This window comes from Cervus canadensis, chromosome 10, assembly GCF_019320065.1.
Source record: "Cervus canadensis isolate Bull #8, Minnesota chromosome 10, ASM1932006v1, whole genome shotgun sequence".
Lineage (NCBI taxonomy): Eukaryota > Metazoa > Chordata > Mammalia > Artiodactyla > Cervidae > Cervus > Cervus canadensis.
The window spans coordinates 10554433-10572737 of record NC_057395.1 but is presented as its reverse complement, the minus strand read 5'-3'; the positions used below and the strand labels follow the sequence as shown (position 1 = coordinate 10572737).

General features: G+C 46.4%; 1 protein-coding gene across 6 annotated transcripts in view; it reads right to left on the bottom strand.

Moving 5' to 3' along the window:
• The window catches only part of KIF16B (kinesin family member 16B), a 282011-nt gene extending 265082 nt beyond the window's left edge, over positions 1-16929 (bottom strand). For 4 of the 6 annotated variants that reach the window (XM_043480093.1, XM_043480095.1, XM_043480096.1 and 1 more), the window contains exon 1: positions 16737-16922. In XM_043480093.1, the coding sequence (XP_043336028.1) occupies positions 16737-16783 (47 nt within the window). In that variant the 5' untranslated portion in view covers positions 16784-16922. Of the gene's footprint in view, positions 1-16736 lie in introns of all 6 variants that reach the window. The other 2 variants (XM_043480090.1, XM_043480091.1) reach the window with 1 other exon arrangement.
• Between the last annotated feature and the right edge of the window lie 1376 nt (positions 16930-18305).

Below are 18305 nucleotides of genomic sequence, written 5' to 3'. Positions count from 1 at the left end.
AAAAACGTCTGCTCTGGGGTTTCCCTGGTAGTCCAGGGGTTAAGACGTCACACTTCCGGTGCAGGGGACTCAGGTTCGATCCCTGGGCAGGGAACTAAGATCCCACAGGACATTCACCACAGTCAAAAAATTTTAAAAACAATAAACACTTTAAATATAGAAAAATAAAATTAATATGTCTTTTACCTCTAATGTGGTAAAGATACTAATGTAACCCACAAAACAAAAGCTCTCTGGGTTCATCAATGATTTTTAAAGGATCTCCCAAACTTTTTGAGAACTGCTGGTCTAATACAAGACCTGGCATACACCTGGCAGAGTTTGATCAATCTATCAATCAGTCAATGATGGGGAAATGAAACCTCCTCTAGAAATACACTGAGGTCTACTTTGCAGTCTGGTACAGACAAAAGATGGAGAAAAGAGGTGGCCAAGGATCAGGGATTTTTGCTTTTTTTTTTAAGTTGACTCTTTCTTAAGAAGAGAAAGAACAGATTCCCCAGCTAGTTGGCGAGGCAGGTGGGTGGGTGGGTGGGAAAGGAGATGAATGAATGGGTAGATGGGAGTGAGTGGTAATGAGGAAGGATGGATGGGTGGATGGACGGACGGGTGGGCGGACGGATGGATGGATGGACAGGTGGGTGGATGGATGGGTGGGTGGGTGGATGGTGGACGGATGGGTGGGTGGCTGGGTGGATGGTGGACGGATGGGTGGGTGGGTGGAGGGATGGAGGGATGGGTGGATGGCTAGGTGGAGGGATGGGTGGATGGTGGATGGATGGGTGGGTAGATGGATGGAGGGATGGGTGGATGGGTGGGTGGAGGGATGGGTGGATGGGTGGGTGGAGGGATGGGTGGATGGATGGAGGGATGGGTGGATGGATGGAGGGATGGGTGGATGGATGCATGGATGGAGGGATGGGTGGGTGGATGGAGGGATGCATGGATGGATGGGTGGATGGGTAGGTGGATGGATGCGTGGATGGAGGGATGGATGGGTGGGTGGGTGAGTGGATGGATGGGCTGGGTGGTGGTAGTGGCAGAGCAAGTGGGTGGGAAAATGGGTCCACTCCAATTCCAAGGCACTAGTTCCCACCCCTCTGCGTTCAGTCACACCTGATGCCCCACCAGGGCTGCCTGTCAATCTCACTCATTGGCTTTCTAACACACGTTAGAAAAGTGTTACATCCATTTGTAAAACAGTTCCCATTACCCATAGAATCAGCTTTAAGTTATACCATTTTAGGACAGTGAAAAGGAAGAAACGATAATGAAGTCCAGACGGCACGACCCCCAGAATCTGGACCTCCCGGCCCTGTCCCCGCGCTCACCAGCCATCTGAAGTTTCAGACGCATCACAACACTGCAGCTCCCCAGTCACACTCCCCAGCTTAGGGCCGATGGACCCTTTCTGCTTAAAATGCCATCACCCACCTTGTCTGCGCAGCCAACCCGTGCACGAAGTCGTGCCCCCAGTGGCGGAGTCTTTGGGCTGTTCCTCCCAGCCCCGAAAAGGTGCTCCACTCAACACCTCTGCAGCCCCCCACCACCATGCCCTGACTACCCACTGTCACCCACAGAACTGGGGACATTCTCTTTGTGGCTACGGCTCCCACTAGATCATGAGCTACTGGAGGGCAGGGATCGTGAGCCTATTCATCTCTGATGAAAGGAAAAAGCCCAATAAAAGCTCAATGGCTGGACAGATGCCAAAGTCACCAGAAAAACACCTGCTCTTCACCACACGAAACCCATGTAGTCCACAGAGCTCCATTTCTGTTATAACATCTACCTGTAGACTTGAGCTCACATTGATTCTCCTTTATCCGAACATACACTGCATTTTATTATCTATAGAGACCCTAACACTAGGTGACAAGTCATTACTGAGTTATGCAAGATTCTGCTCCATCATCACAATAATCATGTGAAACCCCAAAAGGCACAACACGAAACTGTAAGTTCCACCGACTTGCCTACTCTGTGCAAGCCCCTTACCGCCACGAATTCCTTACGCTGTGAAAATAACCTTACAAGTAGGTATCATTGTCCTCGTTGTACAGATGGAGAAAGAACAGACCAGCAGACTCAAGAATCCTTCAGAAAACCATGCAGGTAGTTACTGGCAATAGCAGGATGCAACTCTGGGACCATCTGACTTACCTACCTTTCAACACCCATGCCTCTCTTACCCCTTCACTGAGCACTGTGTGAAAGTCTGGGATTATGAGGCAGTGAAATTTTTGTCCTGCTAATTTAATCCAGCCACAGTACTGAGATGTCCCTCCAAGGAAAAGATCCCACACAAAAAAGCAGTTTCTCTTATGCGAGAGCACTTAATGTCTGCTGAGTGAAGGCAGGAATGAGTAAGAAATGGAAAATCAATAACTACAAACATGGGCCAAAGCCTGAAAAAGATGGCAGAGAAAATAAATCAGATTTATCCAAGACTGATTATCAATAGCTGTCTCTCAAAAGTCAGAGGAGAATATAATGAAGAGGGAGAAAGATGGTAAAAGCAAAAACCACAAAATCTTCTGACTCTTTATAATCAAAAGAGAGAGGAATTCCAGCCAAGATCAAATTAGAGACAATCAAATCCATTCCAGAGCACTTAGGTTCCAGGAAAGAAAGAATAAATTCCTTCCACTGGTCCTTTAATTCATTTATTAGTTTTCAGAAAGAACAGAAAATCTGAAAGCTGTTAGTAGGAAGTACAGGTTAAGTTACCACTAGAAATAAGGTTCTCTTGGGGAAAAGTCCCATCGAGGATTAAAGGTCCCCAACTGTCCTTTTCATTGACATGTGGAACAACTAATCCAACCAAGGGGTCAGCAGGTCAAATAATCAAGGATGCCAGCAGGCAAAAGTTCTCAGTCCTTCGAGGGGACAGAGGTACTGGGGCCTGGGAGGAGGGTACCTACTCTCACCCTTAATTCAGTGTATCAGTACAGTCAAAGTACAGACCCTAAGAACAGGAGAAGCTAAAAAAGGAGATATTTTACAAGACAACTAAATGTCTTGAGATCTTAGACCAGAGAAAAAGATACTATGGGGGCAACTTGGGAAATCTGGATGAATCAGACTGCTGAATAATACTGTATCAAGTTCCTTGCCTGGTTTTTAATTATACTATAGTGGTACAAGGTGAAAGATACATGTGAACACGGCACTATTTTTGTAACTTTTGTACATATTTCAAAATGAAAAATTTTTTAATGTTTTTCAAAACAGAAGAAAAACATCTCAACTGGATCACCATACATGAGCACCAGCCCAGGACTACAGATGTATTTCTCATAGTTGCCCCTCTATCTGACCAAGCAGAGATAACTCCTATAAAAACACTAACTTTACAAAAAGGAAGCGAACAGACCAAAAGCTAATATTTTAGAAGCTTTATCTCTGCAACATGCTTCACTTCTGAGCTAGTCGCCATCAACCTGAACGGTTTTTCTTGAAAGCTCCCTGGGAAAGTTCAAGTCCCACTCAGAGGGAACTCACAAAGTGACTTACCTATGCTCCAAGCTGAGTCAAGGTGATGATTTAGACTCTGTTTAACAAACCCTGAAAGTAAGAATCTGGAGGTGCACCCAGGCAAGAGACCCCAAGACCAGGAGGGTACAGGGCTTGCGAAAGAAAGCTCCTGACAGTGGACATCCCACGATCGACTCAAAATCCTAGATTCTTTGGCTGAAAATTCACATTCTAAGCTTTATTTACCCTCTTGGGGTCAAAAGCCCAACCCCCACCCCCAGTTCCCCCAAGGAAAGAGGACCCACTTTCTAATAATATCCTAATTTCAAAGTTCTCTCACATAGAAAAATCAGATTTTACCAAGTTCTGCTCTGAATAATAAATTAACTACACTAGGGTTTTCAAACTGCCGATGATAAAGTTTAGTGGATAATAACCGTCTTTTTTAAAAAAATGAAACAGTAGAGAGTAGAAAACATCAGCATGCACTGGGCTGATAAATGATTTACTGCAGATGTTTTAAGTGCGTAGTCCTATACAATCGTCATCAGCCTTCCAAAGCACGAATGTCCTTCATTTTAAACATGAGTAATCCTTTTTCCTCCGGCCCCTTCTCCTGAGGGGACGACAGAGGATGGGATGGTTGGATGGCATCACCGACACAATGGACATGGGTTTCGGTGAACTCCGGGAGTTGGTGATGGACAGAGAGGCCTGGCGTGCTGCGGTCATGGGGTCGCAAAGAGTCGGACAAGACTGAGCGACTGAACTGCACTGAATCCTTTTTCACTAACTCAGAGGTAGAAAAATGTTTTAAAGAAAGCTTATATTCACAGGAACTTTTATCAGAAAATCTGAAATGTTCCCACAGGCAAAAAAATAAATACTGTTGCAAACTGAAGGCAAAAACTTCCTGCAAAGTATTTCCTTCAGAAATGCATTAATTACAGAAAGGAAAAAATGTAACAATACAGTGGACACCACCTTGACCAAGGGACCAAGGTCAACATCACCAGTAACAGGAAATACTGGCATTACAAACCATGATGGGAGATGAAGGGCACTTACGTGGCATTCCATAAATTCTCCATACGCCAGAACTGAATGACTTCAATTTAATCATGACAAAATGTCAGAGAAACTCAAACTGAGGGACATTAAGAACAAAGCTAGTGGAGGTGATAGAATTCCAGTTGAGCTATTTCACATCCTGAAAGATGATGCTGTTTAAGTCCTGCACTCAATATGCCAGCAAATTTGGAAAACTCAGCAGTGGCCACAGGACTGGAAAAGGTCAGTTTACACTCCAATCCCAAACATGGGCAAGGCCAAAGAATGATCAAACTACCTCACAACTGCACTCATTTCACATGCTAGCAAGGTAATGCTCAAAATCCTTCAAGCTGGGCTTCAACACTCCATGAACTTGGAACTTCAGGATATACAAGTTGGACTTAGAAAAGACAGAGGAAACAGATGGAACACCTGTTGGATTGTAGAAAAAAGCAAGGGAATTCCAGAAAACATCTACTTCTGCTTGACTACACAGAAGCCTTTGATTGTGGATCACAACAAACTATAGAAAATTCTTAAAGAAATGAGAATACCAGACTACCTTACCTGCCTCCTAAGAAACCTGTATGCAGGTCAAGAAGCATCAGTTAGAACCGGACATGGAACAACGCACTGGTTCAAAACTGAGAAAGGAGTCCATCAAGGCTGTATATCATCACCCCGCTTATTTAACTCACATGAGAGTACATCATGAGAAACACCAGGCCAGATGAAGCACAAGCTGGAATCAAGACTGCCAGGGGAAAAATCAGTAATTTCAGATATGCAGATGACACCGTTCTAATGGCAGAAATCGAAAAGGAACTAAACAGCATCTTGATGAAGGTGAAAGAGAAGACTGAAAAAGATGGCTTCAAACTCAGCATTCAAAAAATGAAGATCATGGCATCCAGTCCCATCACTTCATAGCACAGAGATGGGGAAAAACTGGAAGCAGTGACAGACTTTATTTTCTTGGGCTCCAAAATCACTGCGGACAGTTACGGTAGCCATGAAATTAAAAGATGCTTGCTTCTTGGAAGAAAAGCTATGACAAACCTAGACAGCATGTTAAAAAGCAAAGACACCACTTTGCCGACAAATGTCTGTTCAGTCAATGCTGTGGTTTTTCCAGTAGTCATGTACGGATATGAGGGCTGGACCATAAAGAAGGCTGATATCCTAGAAGATCAAACCAGTCAATCCTAAAGGAAATCAACCCTAAACACTCATTGGAAGGAGTAATGCTAAAACTCCAATACTTTGGCCACCTGATGCGAAGAACTGACTCATTGGAAAAGACCCTGATGCTGGGAAAGATTGAGGATGGGAGAAGGGGGAGACAGAGGATGAGACAGTTGGATGGCATCACTGACTTGATGGACATGAGTTTGAGCAAATTCCAAGACAGTGAAGAACAGGGAAGCCTGGCGTGCAGCAGTCCATGGGGTCACATAGAGTCGGACACAACTGAGTGACTGAATAGCAGAAGCTACTAAATAACCACTGGCACTCTCTAGAGTCTCAGAAACTCACTGACCAGAAGAGTTTAAGCAGACAAAGCAACTAAATAGCACATGGGATCCTGCACTGGATCCCGAAACAGAAGGAGGACGTTAGTGGGAAAACCATGTCCAGTTACCAGGATTGCCCTTGTTAATACCTTGGTCCTAACAACTGCACCACGGTTACATACAATGCTGATTCACAGGAAGCTGGGGGAAGCATATATGGCAACTTTACTGTATAACTATTTCAAGTTTAAAAAAAAAATTTTTTTTCCCAAAGGAACAAGAGTGTTCTGTCCCATAAACCACATATCAATGAAAAAAAGTGTTTTAGCACCAATCCTCCAACTTTAAGAGATAAACATAACACAAATTTGATATGTATCGTTTATAATTAACTTAATACATGGGCTTCCCTGGTGGGTCAGATGGTAAAGGATCTGTCTGCAATCTGGGAGACCAGAGTTCAATCCCTGGGTTGGGAAGATCCCCTGGAGAAGGGAAGGACTACCCACTCCAGGATTCTTGCCTGGAGAACCACATGGACAGAGGAGCCTAGCAGGCAATAGTCCATGGGGTCACAAAGGGTCAAGCTCGACTGAGTGGCTAACACTTTCAGTTTCACTTTTTCAACTTCATACACAGGGAAAGCCCAAAGCCGTCCTTGTCCTCACCGAGGCCTTTCCTTGGCCCGCTCCTACCACCCCATCCCCTAACATCTAACAGGAAGATCAAGATTCCCCTGCACTCACAGGGAGCAATGTGAGGCATCCCAAGGATGCTGACTCCTTATATGCATCCACGAACTGAGAGACTGGGGAGGAGGTGACAGTCATTAAGGCAGCAAGTACGTTCTGAGGGCCCATCCCTGCCAGGCACCGTCCTGGGCCCTCGGGAAACAGCCATGAACAAACCTGACAAGGTCACCGGCTTTCATGGAGTTTACATGCAAGAAGGAGGGAGATGATAAACCAGAAATCAAACAAAAATCCTTTCACATGCACATACGCAAAACTCAATAATGGTAAAGGCCATGAAGCCAGATGACCAATTCAGTGTGATAAAGACTTCTCGGAAGAAGTGGTATTTGAGCCAGAACCTGATCTTTCTCTAATCCCCAGTTTCCTCATCTATAAAGTGGAGCTAAAAATATTCACTCCTGCGGACTGTTGTCAAGAATTAAATTAGATAATGATGGCAAAGGATTTAGCAGAGTTCCTAGTGAGTGAGTGCCTAGAAATAGTAATTGATGACAAAAATCACTTACTAACACTATTACAGTGAAAGCAATTTCTCAACTGACTTTAAATTCTATACTGAAATTTGCTCCACGTTTCGATGAAGAGACTGCTGATCACAGAAAACAGTTCCTTCCCCTCCGCGGGGCAGCAGCAATGAATAATGAATATGCTTGGAAATGAACAGGGCAGGAAACACAAGCTCGGTGCAGAGTTGGAGGAAGAGAAGGGACCCACCCAGACCCCTCTGGCGGTCCCTCCCCCGTGCCTGACGAAAGTCACTGGGCTGAATCCAAGGGGAGGACTACCTTTCCGTCAGGGGTTTCTCCAGGCAATCCAGGCCTCCGAGAACGACCGGAGGCCCTGCCCTGGGGAGGGGAGGGGGTGCTGGGGCGTGGTCACATCAGCCCCAGGCCAGAAGTATAACATATTTCCTCCCACAAAACAGGCCTTAGCAAGATTGTGTCCCAATTCCAGGATCCACAAAAACAGAAAAAGCTATTGAAATAATTTAGAAAATTAATCATGAAACGAGACTGTGTAGGCAAAATCAGCTTTAGACCAAAGTGCTCTCTCTACATTGCACCACTGGACATTATAAAATAACCTCTGACACAAACACACATGCACAAATACCATGAATAAAATAAAGCAAAGTTTAACATGAAATTACATTTACTAAATACTCAAGTCACTTAACATATTTCAAACTTCTGGTACTCACAAGTGCAAGTGCATCAAACATATTAAGATAGTTTTAAATTTTGTGTATGAAAAAAAACGCCAGTCATTTGCTTCAGGTTACCTGTCAACTCCACCTGAAAGCAGAGGAAGTCAAGTCTTTCCTAAAAGAAAGGGAAAAAGCCTCCATCTGCCCCAGACTCCATGAGTCAGGGTCAGCGCCAGCACAGCGCTCCCCGGGGAGTCTCCCCGCAGGGTGGGCCCCACAGCTACCCACCCAAGTGCCTACTGCCTGGATCCCCCACCAGCATCCTAAGCCAACTCAATTCACCACCGAGGCCCTTTACTCCAACCTGCTCAGCCCACATCCTAACCTTGGGAAAGGTCATGCCTCCACTTAACAAGGCCCACTCAGCCCCTCTCTACGCCCTACGGACTGGTCTTCAGAATGTTTCTTGCAAATGCAAAACACAAGATATAAAACAGTTATACATTATGCTGCTACACAATCAGGGGGAAAAAAAAAAGACTGGATTCAAATGCACCAGAATTTTGGATCACCTCTGGATCATGAAATTATGAGCAATTTTCAAATTGATTTCTTGGGTACACTTATCGCACACACTTTTTATAAGCACACATTATTTTCACAATCAAAACAATATTGTGAAAGTTTTTTCAGGGTCCTGTTCTTAAGTTTCGATCTCATGCCCCTTCCTATTACTCAGAACTCCAGCCTCATCCAGAGTCCCAGCCTTCCCAGTCGCACTCCAGTTCTCTGAAAGTCTGCCCGCTCCAAAGACATCGGGGCTTGCAGCCCAGAATATGGCAGCAAAGTCAGTGGGATAGTAGGGCAAAAAAGGCACTCAGCACTGCCCTTGGGAAACAGTCAACCAATGCTCACTGCTGCTAGAATTGGTCGTAGTAGTATTTCTCTACACTGCTATTGGACGAAACTTCTGAAAAGCCATCAGCAGCTCCCAGTGCCTAAAAAGAGCAACCAGTATTTATAGGGCCCTAACGCTGAGGCCTGATACTATTAGCAAGGGTTACTTCATGCAAAAACCATCTCAGCCCCACGAGGGGCTCCCGCGACAATCTCCACCTCACAGGCGAAGAAACTGAAGCCCAGAGCACCTGGGTAAAGCACCAGGTCCAGAGCGAGGACGCGGCAGAGCTGGGGGTCAAACCCAGCCCGGCCAGCCTTCCCGTCCACCGGAAGTGTCCACGAGGACGGACACGCCCTGCTCCACATGTAGACACTGAGCACTTGAAATGTGACTTGTACATCTAAGAAACTACATTTTACATCTTATTTAATGTTAATATAAGTAGCCGCACACACTCACAGGCTACAACACTAGCCAGCACAAGACGGGACTATAAAAGCCCCAACTCCCAAGCTGAACAAAGAAATGTCCGCAGAAAACCCTGCCTACCAACCTCTCAACCAATCCTTAGCAAAATCGCCAGTTCGTCTAAGATGCCCGGTAACTGTATTCGGTGCCATCTGCCAGGCATCCCCGCCTGTCCTCATCTGAGCCTTCTGTACTATGGCGGGGGGGGGAGGGGACCCATTCTCCACCACAACCGAGCTGTGTGACCTCAGGCAGGCTGTCTGGGTCTCTGAGCCTTCGTCCTCATCTGCAGAACGGAGGGACTGTGCTACCTTTCAAAGGGCATCAGTCAGGCAAGCACTTCACAGACCCTCCTTAAATGGTGGCCGCTGACACCCCTTCTTCAGGGCTCAATTCAGTCTCCACCCTCTCCTCGAAGGGACCCTGGGAAGCTACGAGACCTCTGCCTCCAGCCTCCAGAGCCCCCTGGAGGCCCCGACAACCACACGCGGATTCTGTCGCTGCCAGCGTGTGTGGCTCTGGCCCTGACTTCTCCGCCAGCAGCCCAGCCGCCCCCCGAGGCCAACAGCTCTGTCATCAGTGAACCCAGGAGGACAAGCGCCCGGCAGAGGGCTCCGGAGGGAGGCGGAGCCAGCTCAGCCCGCTTTATTATCTGGGGGGCCGTTCCGTTTCCCCTCTGTCAAGTGGGGGTGGAAAGCCTGTCAGTGAGTTGGCGGCAGGGGGAAAAGAAGAGGCCAAGCTGAAGAAGCGAGCGCGTGCCTGGCGCAATCGAGGCGGCGGCTCCACAGACACCTCCCACCCGAGGCTGGTGCCGAAAGAGATCGCAGAGGCCTCCGCGGAGCTACCTTCCCCGCCACGCCTGCTCTCCAAACGGGAAGGCTTCAGCAGAGCCTAGAGACATCAACCCCAGTCAAACAACCACTAGCATGTTTTCTTTTCCTTTTAACTTGACAGACATGACAGCAAATTCTACCTGAGAGGCTAATCCGGAAGAGAGGCTGAGAACCGTCATGGGTAGGAGGTGTGGGGTGGACCGGCCTTGTCAGATGAGAAAGCGCATTACAAAGCTAACATCTGTTCTGCTGCTGGCGCTCAACAAAAAAAAATCTGGGGGGAGAACATTTTTAAAATACAAGTTATTGCATAAAGGTACGATCGTGAAATTCTAAAACTAACAATAATAACAGCAGCCATGGCACCCCACTCCAGTACTCTTGCCTGGAAAATCCCATGGACGGAGGAGCCTGGTGGGCTGCAGTCCATGGGGTCGCTAAGAGTTGGACACGACTGAGCGACTTCACTTTCACTTTTCACTTTCATGCACTGGAGAAGGACATGGCAACCCACTCCAGTGTTCTTGCCTGGAGAATCCCAGGGACAGGGAGCCTGGTGGGCTGCCGTCTTTGGGGTCGCACAGAGTCGGACACGACTGAAGCGACTTAGCAGCAGCAGCAGTCTTCACAGAGCCCATGCTATATGCCAGGCACCACGTGTAGAGCTTTGCCCCATGCGTGTATCTCGAACCCCATGAGTGTTCTTCACACTGCCAACTGCAACTCATCAGTAGATCTTAAAGTCAATTTAGCAGACCTAAAAATAGAAATTTAGGGGGTTTCCCTAGAGGTCCAGTAGTTGAGACCCCGGGCTTCCATTGCTGGGGCTGTGGGTGGGATCCTGGTCAGGGACCTAGGATCCCACATGTCCCAAGATGTGGCCAAAAAATTAATTTTTAAAAAAATTTTAATAGAAAATTTTAAAAATGAGACAATAGGATAAAATCAAAACTATGAGTGACTTGCATGTAACACTTCATAAATCTTTTATATATCTACAGGGCTTCCATTTTCAATGTGTTTCTTATTGTGAGTCATAGTAAAAAGTATTTGGAAAAAGACCTTGTCTCGGACTTCCCTGGTGGTTCAGTGGCTAAGACTCCGAGCTCTCAATGCAAAGGGCCTAGGTTTGATCCTGGTCAGGGAACTAGATCCCACATGCTGCAACTAAAAAAGATACCACATGCCATAACTAAGACCCACTGCAGCCAAAATAAATAATTATTTTAAAAAAAAAAAAAACACCTTGTCTCACAAAAGATTTTATAAGGTATATATAATTATCATCACCATTTTGCAGATGTAAAAATTGGGGCTTAGGACAATTAAGCCTCTTGCTCAAAGGTACCCAGCTGGTAAATGACAGCTAAAACTGGAACCCAGGCCGTCTGCCCTCAGACCCCAACCATGTAACCCTGGTAGATAGGATGGATGACTGAAGAATCACCTAGTGTTTCCAGAAAAAAACAAGCAACTGAAACCGACAGGAAATGGACAAATTCGTTCCCAAATTATTATTTTGCTGGCTCTTCAGAAGGAAAAAAAAAAAATCTATCTTGTAAGACCGTAAAAAATGAAACCAGTCAAAAAAGAAAAGATGAGGCATCAGACCAGGGGAAGAAATCACCAAGAAAAAGGCAGAGACAGTACATAAATAGTAAGCTTTTGCCCACAAAAATTATGAGTGAATGAAGTGTCTGCTGACATTTTATTCATGTTATAAAGCATAGCTGTGACTGTGCTAGGAAACTGACTTTTGGACAAGTTAACTATCTTCCTCAGCCTGGAAAATGGCATGATAATCACAGCCTCCACCTGTTGATATTATGAGAAACATTAAATGAGCTTCTACACCACCGGTCCAGAGAAAACTCTCAGTAAAGGGAGAGGCTGTTACCTGATGGAACGTAATGGCTTTTTCAAACCTCAAACTACTACTTCTGCCACATAACCAAAAGCCACAAGGTGGTGCTGGGGTTCAGGGTGGGCCACCCCAAAAAGCACCTCCATGGCATACTGATTGTTTTAAAGTTACTTAAGAAACGGTCAACCTATGAGGGACACTCGGACCCTCCTCTGTCTCCCTGAACTCCCCGAAAGCAAGAAATCAATCATCCATGGGAAAGGCATACACCCTGCCTGCGGAGGTGGAAGGACACCCCTACTGCCAAAGACAGGGGATTCTGGACCTTGTTCTTTCTTTAATGTGCTACCCCAGGGGGCTTCCCTGGGGGCTCAGTCAATATAGGAGGCGCAGGTTCAATCGCTGAGTCAGGAAGATCCCCCGGAGAAGGAAATGGCAATCCACTTCAGTATTCTTTCCTGGGAAATGCCATGGACAAAGGGCCTTGGTGGGCTACAGTCCACAGGGTCACAAAGAGCCAGACACCACTTAGCAAAGAAACAACTACCCCCAAGCCCAAACCCTGTTTAGATTCCTCACTAATTGGGCACACAAAACCTAAGGTTCTTTGACCTTTCAATTCCTTACAAGTTTCTTTCTTTTCCACCTGTTAACCTTTCATCAATTTCATTATTAGACCAGCCACAAGAACTCACCAACAGGGAGAGGAAGAAGTTTCCTCCTCCTGGACAATTATTAAAAAGGAATGCATCACATTCTGTCCTTAATCAAGCACTGGGTGCCTCTTCAGAGGACTGGTGACCACACAGGCTCCTGGCTCAGAGTCAGTATCTCACCCCCTTGCCCCATCCTTCAACAGGATGCAACCCAACCGCCCTATCACCCCAGGCCTCTCCTTCCTACTGGCTGCTTCCTGTTTGCCTCCAGGGCTTGTACCCTTATTTGCAAAAGCCAAGACAGGGAAACAACTTAAGGGCCTATCAACAGATGAATGGATAAAGAAGACATGACCACACACACACACATAAATATGAATATGTGACTATTACCCAGCCATGAAAAAGAAGGAAATCCTGCCATTTGCAACAACACAGATGAATCTTGAGGGCATTATGCCAAGTGAAAGCAGTCAGAGAAAGAGCTACCGTATAGATGGCCCTGATGGGGGTCAAAAGTCACAAACTTTCTGTTATAAGATAAATCCTGAGGATATAATGTACAACCTGATGACCATAGTTAATACCTCTGGAAGGTATTTGAAAGCTGTTTTGAGAGTAAATCCTAACAGTTTTCATCACAAGGGAAAAAAGATTTTTTTCTTTTTTTGGAACAACACGAGATGGTGGATGTTAACTAACCTTATTGTGGTAATTATTTCACAACATATACAAGTCATTATGCCGTATATCTGACACTTACAAATATGTCAATCACATCTCAATCAAACTGGTGGAAAATTCTTTTAACAACTTCCTTCAAACCTCCTGGACAATGAGCTAAAGATTCTTTCTGTGGCGCCAATGACTTCTTGGATAACTTTTTAAAATTACATAAACAAGTTTTGAATTATTAATTATAAAACTACCAAGAGCAAAGTAAAATCTCAAACAGTGAAAGGAAAAAAACGTCTTCTATCCTGGCCTAATAGACTCTTCATCAGCTCTCCTCCCCGGAGTTAGCTGTCAGGTTTCTTTCGAATCACTCTATACAGATACGGTCGTGTGTGTGCATGTATGTGTACATTTTTAACAACTCTACAACAGTGTATGCATCTGTGAGTATCTTGCTTTTCTTACTTAATTCTCTATCTTGGAACTCTTTCTAAGACAAAGATCCTAAGAGTCTTTTTTAAGTATTAAATTGTATTCTACCAAATGACTAGGCCACAATTTTAAAATTCCCCCATTACTGTACATTTAGGTCATTTATGATTTTTTTGTTGTTGTTATACAAAGAATGATGCAGAAATATCCTTACACATACATCTTGATAGATAGGAACACAATCTATAAAATAAAATCTTAGAAATGAAATTTCTCAGCCAAAGAGTTTATAAATTTCATATCTTGACAGCTACTGTCAAATTTCCCAACATGAAAGTTTCAAAGGTGTTGACCCTTTATGATCCCATCACTAACACTCGAAGTTCAGCTAATATTCACCAATCTCATTGGTGAAAAATGGTTTCTTACAAATATTATAACCTGCACCTCTTTCCTTATGAGTTAAGCCAAGCATTTCTGGTTGGCCATTAGCATACCTCTTTCCACTTCACTGCCAACTTCCGGAACATTTTCTCTCCTTGAAATTGCTCTTTGGAAGGTTATCAACACTCGTCTCCTAGACCAAAGACCTCATCTTACTGGCATTAGCAGAGCACCATCTTGACAACACCAGACACCAACCACCACCACCTCTTTCGGGAGCCCCTTCTCCTTTCCTTTCACGACCATGCGCTGTGCTGGTTCTCCTACACCGCTACAGGCCAGTCATCTCCCTGGAAACCTAAAAGCAGCATATCCCAGCGTCCAACCTCTGATTCCCTCTTCTGATGGTAAACAGTCTTCTTTAATCTACTGTGTATCTGTGCTTTATACATAAAAATAAGGTTTCTAGGAACTTCCCTGGTGGTCCAGTGGCTAGGATTCTGCGCTCCCAACACAGGGAGCCTCGGTCTGATCTCTGGGTCAGAGTATCAAGATACTAGATCCCTCACACTAGATCCTACATGCCGCAACTAAGACCCAGCACAGCCAAATAAATAAACAAAATGTTTTTTAAAAAAAATTTCTCCTCCTGAGAAATCACCACCTCACTGTAACATTCTTAAACTGTCATCCATGTGCTAAAAATTTCCAAATGCCAATCCTCAGATCACCTGAGATTCGTGTTTTCTTCCAGTCTTCTCGACACCAGCAAAGAAATGGATGTCCTTCCGACACTTCAGACAGTGAACCTCATCAACACTTGGGGGAGCACTCATTCTAGTGGGACGCTGTGCTTGTATTTGACATTTACTGCATCTCCTGAAACTCACAAACCCAAGAGAACACACCTTCCCCAAACCTCTCCCACCTTCTTAAGCATCAAACTTCAGTTAGCGACTCTCTATTCTTCCCCTCTCCCCACCTTCCCACCCAATGAACTGCCGATTCCTGTCAATTCTGCCCGCAAACTGTCTCCATGGATCTTTCCAGGCTTCCCATCCCCACCTGGAGCCAGACCACCGCTTCCTTGTGCTCAGTCGCTCAGTCATGTCCGACTCTTTGACCCCATGAACTGCAGCCCGCCAGGCTCCTCTGTCCATGGGATTTCCCAGGCCAGAATACCAGAGTGGGTTGCCATTTCCTTCTCCAGGGGATCTTCCTGACCCAGGGATCAAACACAGGTCTCCAGCATTGGCAGAAGCTTAATAAATGCTTTCTAGTTACTCAACACAATCTTGTAGCATGTGCTCCAAAGCTTCTTTAGTTCAAAGAAGGAAAAGAAGGTTCATTTGTTGTACATGTAAATCCAAAATAGAGAACAATCTTTTAAAAACATCTAAATGGGGCCCATTTGTTTTGTAGGACTGAATATACATAGAAATGTACATGTCTGACTTACCAAAAAGTCAAACTTCTTCCCTAAAAAGCTTTAGAAATAACTTAAAAATCACAAAAGCAGTGGTTTCCAATAGTTACAAATCAGAATAACGACTCCCTACCTGCCAACAGAAAAACAGATTCAGGTAAATCAAAGAAGGCTGCAGCAATCTCTTGATTTTATAATCCTCTGATGCCTCAATCAGCTGTCAGAACTAACAAACATTGACCTCCAAAGTCAACACAAGAAAAGTAGCAAAGGCCATATGGCAAGTTAAAATGTTCAACTTGCTTGAGAAGCCAATAAAAACAAGTGGCCTTGTGTGAACTGCTCCTACCAACTGGAAAGGACACATCCTATTTAGATCCACTTCATTCTTTAAAGCTAAACCAATTTTAAAAGTAACTATTCTAAAGCCAGTGATTATAGTCACTGAAAAGGAAGAACAGATTATTCTTCATAGAATACAGAGTCAAATCATTCTGTAAAGCATCACTTAGTAGAAACATTCAAGATTAAATTATAACCACCTCCCTATTAACATCGGCATATTTCAAACACGTGTACTTCAGTGTCCTTGAATTTTTTCTGCCAGGAAGCAAAACTTATTAATAAGTTCTCCCATGCGCTCTTTAACCTGAAGTTAAGGACGGCGAAACTACTGATCAGAAGTCAAGGTTCACGTTCGGTGAATCATAATCATCTCTTATTAAGAAATTAAAAAGTTACAGAGATAATAGAGAACTTCTGAGTTGGCACAATTGAGGGGACTTCGCCTCACAGCTCTGGTGCCCCGTAACCACGCTCGTGAATTTACACCTTCAGGAAAGTGATCCCTTGATGCTTTTCAAAAGGGGAGGGAAAAACTTCCTCAAATTCTCAAGACCGGGAAGAGTTTACAGGAATCTTCTCCGTGGCGCCGTAAACTCTTTACCCCCCGAGTCCCCTCCGGAGCAGTGTAAAAGCGAGAGCAAAGCTTCAAGTTGCCCCAGGCCCCCAGAGGCCACCACCGGGCCCGGGGGGCCGGGGACCGGCTCTGAACCCCAAGTCCAGGACGGCTCTGGAGGGGAGCCGGACACCAGCTCCCTCCCGGCGGGGAAGCGCGCGGGGGCCGCCTGCGCCCCAACCCCTGTACTCACCTGCGATTCATGGGCCGGACCCTCACGGCCACCTTGACCGAGGCCATCGCTCATGCCGGCCCGGCCCGCGTGCGCTCGCGCGGCCCCGCGCCCGCCGCAGCCCGCGGCTCCCGCCCCCTCCCCCTGCCCCTGCCCCTGCCCCTGCCCCCGCCCCCGCCCCTGCGCTCCGGCCGGACTCCCGGGCCGCGGCTGCCCTCCGGCCCCGCCTCTGAGCATGCCCAGAGCGACTCCGGCCCGCGTGATCCGCGCTCCGCGCTTCGGCGGCGCCCGGGCGGCGCGCGGGGGCGGAGCCACGGTGCCCGGGAGCCGCTTCCGAGGTCAAGAAATCAGGTAGTTCGAGCCTCAGGGCCGCTGGGCACGGGGCGATTTCAAGAAAGCCTAAAACCCAACCTCATCTCTTGAAAAAACTGGAAGGAGGCAGAAGAGGAGTTCGCAGCAATTTAGGGCCAGCTCAAGAACCACAATCCTGAGGTCAGATTACCAAAAACAGTATTTCAGCCCTAACCATGGACCTGGCTTTACCCCACCGGGGGGAGTTAACTCATCCAATTTAAAACCGGAGCAGAGAGATTATCACAGCTGGATAGTGGGCCACTCCTCAGGTCCTCTCTACTATTCTGAAGCCGTCTGAGCCTGTGTTCTGGACCCCTCAATCCAGGGATACGAAGAAATGAAAATAAAAAGGTTATGGCAAGAATTGCTATATTGGCTGAAATCAGATCTTAATTGGACTTTTTTTGCACTTATGTTACAGTTTGGGCTTCCCAGGTGACTGAGTGGTAAAGAATCTCCCTGCAGTGGAGGAGACTGGGGTTCCATCCCTGGGTCGGAAAGATTCTCTAGAGAAAGAAATGGCAACTTGCTCCAGTATTCTTGCCTGGAGAATTCCAAAGACAGAGGAACCTGGTGGGCTACAGTCCATGAGGTTCCAAAGAGTCCGACAGGACTTAGCGACTGAGATCATACATGTTACAGTTCCATCTTCAAGGAATTAGGGGTGGGAAGGACTCTCTCCTGGGGATTAGGGTCTTGGAGAAATGAAGTCCAAGGTCCTGTCCCTGCTCCCGGAGAATGCACATTCATTCATTCAGTGAGTCCCTCATGCATACACTCTTGGGGGCATTCGTTCACACACACCCAGGGGCCCACCTATGAGCCGCAGGATTACCTGCGGGCCACATTAACCAGAACATCAATTCCACCTTTCTCCTGCTGCCCCATTCTGGGCCACTCAGCCCACCCATCCCAGCCCCACGACCCCACTCTTCCTGCCTCCGGTCTTACAGCTGAAGGGGGGTGGGGGCGGGCAGGAAAACCCACAGAAGGCAGTGCCCATACTCAAGAGCCAGTGCGCCCCCAGGTTCCTAATGGGCCGCAAAAGGATGCCCTGCCCCCATCTCCTCCTTGCCGGTATTTCACACCCCCAGGGCACCCTGAGAGCCTGGTAGGGGGCGGGAGGGCACTGCTCCTCCACAAGCCCAGCTATGACGGGCCGCAAGAAGCGGAGGCTGGTCTCCTGGGTTTGAGCTTCGGCTCCAGGATTAGCTTTGGGTGGCCCAGTCTGCATTA